The sequence below is a fragment of the Condylostylus longicornis genome, unplaced genomic scaffold, assembly GCF_029603195.1.
Source record: "Condylostylus longicornis isolate FDR11 unplaced genomic scaffold, ASM2960319v2 ptg000468l, whole genome shotgun sequence".
NCBI lineage: Eukaryota > Metazoa > Arthropoda > Insecta > Diptera > Dolichopodidae > Condylostylus > Condylostylus longicornis.
The window spans coordinates 21,865-24,948 of NW_026578426.1; the positions used below are offsets into that span (position 1 = coordinate 21,865).

Consider the following 3,084-nt stretch of genomic DNA (forward strand, 5'->3'; position numbering starts at 1 on the left):
CTTAACTGAGGTGGCGCCCAACAGCTCATTCACGTCGGTCTGCAAGCGATTCTCTAAGATTTTTTCTTTTTGTACTAAATGGACTGGTAGAGCCTTCATCGAAAAATGTGATTATTTCGAAGAGGAAGGGAGGCTCGTTGGAAGTGGAGGGGGGCTCGTTGGAAGTGAAGGGGGACTCGTCGAAGGGGGACTCGTCGAAGGGGGACTCGTCGAAGGGGGACTTGTTGGAAGGGAGCTCGTCGGGGATCAAGGTTGCTCTTGTTACAGAATTCCAGCAGCAAGAAAAAATGGCCACCAGTAGAAGCAGCGAGGCTTCTCTTCATTCCTTTTGGCATCACTGAAAATTGCAACCTCTTCTTTTCTTTTTCCATCACTGAAAATTGCGACCTCTTCTTTTCTTTTTCCATCATTGAAAATTGCAACCTCTTCTTTCCTTTTGACAATTGCTTCTTTCCTTTTGACAATTGCTTCTTTCCTTTTGACAATTGCTTCTTTCCTTTTGACAATTGCTTCTTTCCTTTTGACAATTGCTTCTTTCCTTTTGACAATTGCTTCTTTCCTTTTGACAATTGCTTCTTTCCTTTTGACAATTGCTTCTTTCCTTTTGACAATTGCTTCTTTCCTTTTGACAATTGCTTCTTTCCTTTTGACATCACTGAAAAATTGCAACGGAGAGTAGATAATTGAGTGAAGTTTCAGTACAGGTATGGGACAGACAAACGTAAAAGGATAACCTGGATAACCTGGTTTAAGCAACCAGATTATTTTACTGGTTCATGTTTGCACTACACAAAAATCACTAACAAAAACCACTATCAAATATTGTTCTGAGATTGTTCGCCTGTACCATAAGGGGTTATGAGCCCTCCCAGTTCTCTTTTAAACCCTCGTTGCAGAACTTGAAATTGTGTTTTTTTTCTTTCTGGTGTGACCGATGGGATTAACTATGTCCAACCTCCTTGGATTCTGCAGCACTAATTGCAACAAAAAAAATGAAAGAGATACTAAAAATCCCCACATGGATTTTTAGCCCACAACACCACCATCTTTCGCGCTTTTTGTCAGCCACCAGTCGCTTTCTATCATCAACTCGCTCTTCCTTGACTCCCGCATCTGTCAGGTCATTTTTGGAGAAGTCAATTTTGAAGATCAAATATTCAATTTGCGGTGAAGACAATTTCCTTCGACTGGCGGATTGAACCTCCAAGGTGATTCGACAAAAATGAAGTATCAAAATTTCACGTCAATCCGAGGACTCGATACCTCGACCTATTGATCCTGAGCCAAAGTGCATTCCCACTGTACCAACCACTCTTTTCTTAATAATGAGGAATACAGACCCTTGTGCCCTCACTTCCCCGGAGAACCCCGGCTGCTACCGGACCCTTCTTCGTCCTCGTCTTCTTCGTCCTCGTCTTCTTCGTCCTCGTCTTCTTCGTCCTCGTCTTCTTCGTCCTCGTCTTCTTCGTCCTCGTCTTCTTCGTCCTCGTCTTCTTCGTCCTCGTCTTCTTCGTCCCTCGTCTTCTTCGTCCTCGTCTTCTCATCTTGTAGGATAGAAGTGAGAAGCCTTGCCTCTCTCTACCCCTTCTTCATCTTGATCTTGCCCTTCTTATATGAGAATTTGTTACACGCGTGATTCGCAATCGAATTCTTCTCCTTTGACAAATTGTCAGAAATGCTAACCGACACACACTCACATCAACAAAGTTTTCGTGCTTGCAGTGCCAGAGTTCTTCAAACGCAATACCACTAAGGCGAACAAATTTGTTAAGAAAACAAAGAAAGAGTCAATTAGGGTCTAACAGCTCAGTAACCTCGTTTTAATCAGCACTTTCCAGCACATCCTGATCTTCCCTTCAGGTTTGTTCCCAACACTGCACTTCTTCAGTTCTTCACTCCCTGAAACGGTGTTATTGCCTGAATAACGCAGGTAGTTTTGCTTGTTCCCAACGCTGCACTCTTCTTTGGTATTGCTCTTCACTCCCTGAAACGGAAGCTGTTATTGGACCGCCTCGTCATTCATCGGGCTTCGCGTGAAGAGGGAAAGTGTGTTCTACACCAGAAATCCTATATTCGGAAGGCATTAGAACAATTCAACATGACAGAAGCCAACACGGCACCCATTTCCGGAAGATCAGCCAAAGTATTCTGTATTTTGATAGTGAACATCAACACACTACTCCAGCTTTCCAGCGATCTGCTTCCTCAAGTAACCAGATGGCTTCTCATCTGCTGCCAGCGATTATTTGAATGAAAATTCTGCCTTTTCTTTCAACTAATGATTTTTCTAGATTCAACTTCGTTGTCGACTCGGGAAATAATCATTCTGTAGTAAATGATAGTGCCTTGCTCAGTGATCCAGAAGCACTAACTCTTCCCTGATCGTGGGATCGGGCTGCTCTCTTCCAGTAACTTCTCGCGGAAATGTCGCTGCTGCCAAAGGAAATAATTCCTTTTCATTTTCAGATGTTCTTTATTGCAAAGAATTAACTGAAAATCTGCTCTCAATCTCGCAGCTCACGGCTAATGGAGCCCGCGTTGTTTTTCAAAACAACGAATGCGTGATTTATAGCAAGTATGTCACATTGACTGCTCTAAGGATCCTCAGGGCTTATATCGTTCGATAGCCCTGAGCTGCCGTGCACCATCGCACACCACATACTTCATAAAGTGTCTGCCACAACAGTCCACCATCGCCTTGGCCACATGAACAACAACGATCTCAAAGTTCTTCAGCTGCCCACTTTGACAAGTCCTTGCTCTACCTGCATTTTGTCAAAGATGAAAGCTCTTCCCTTTATGACGTTCAAGCGGAATAGTGTTATGGTAGAGCCGGGCGATCCAGAGTGAGATGCGGTTCACAGCAGAGGCTGCACTAACCATCAGGCTGCAAAACCCTGGTAACAGAGAAGAAAGGGAGGGAAGAGTGGAGAACACACACAGAAAGGCAGTGTTTACACCCGCAGCGGGGTATGCGTTGAGTAAACCCTCAACAGAACTAGGCGGGTTTTTGCCCCCTGCTGGCCATTGGGTTGACAAAGATGATGAAAATGATGTATGGTATGAAAAATAGATGAATATGAT

General features: G+C 44.0%; 1 protein-coding gene across 1 annotated transcript; it reads right to left on the reverse strand.

Annotated features, from left to right (window-relative positions):
* Positions 1–261: 261 nt before the first annotated feature.
* On the reverse strand, positions 262–2,771 carry LOC129617262 (FK506-binding protein 4-like). Its single transcript, XM_055532590.1, has 3 exons — positions 2,766–2,771; positions 1,355–1,536; positions 262–655 (listed from the first exon to the last, which is right to left on the reverse strand). The coding sequence occupies exons 1-3, from the start codon at positions 2,769–2,771 to the stop codon at positions 262–264; spliced, it is 582 nt and encodes a 193-aa protein (XP_055388565.1).
* Positions 2,772–3,084: the final 313 nt, after the last annotated feature.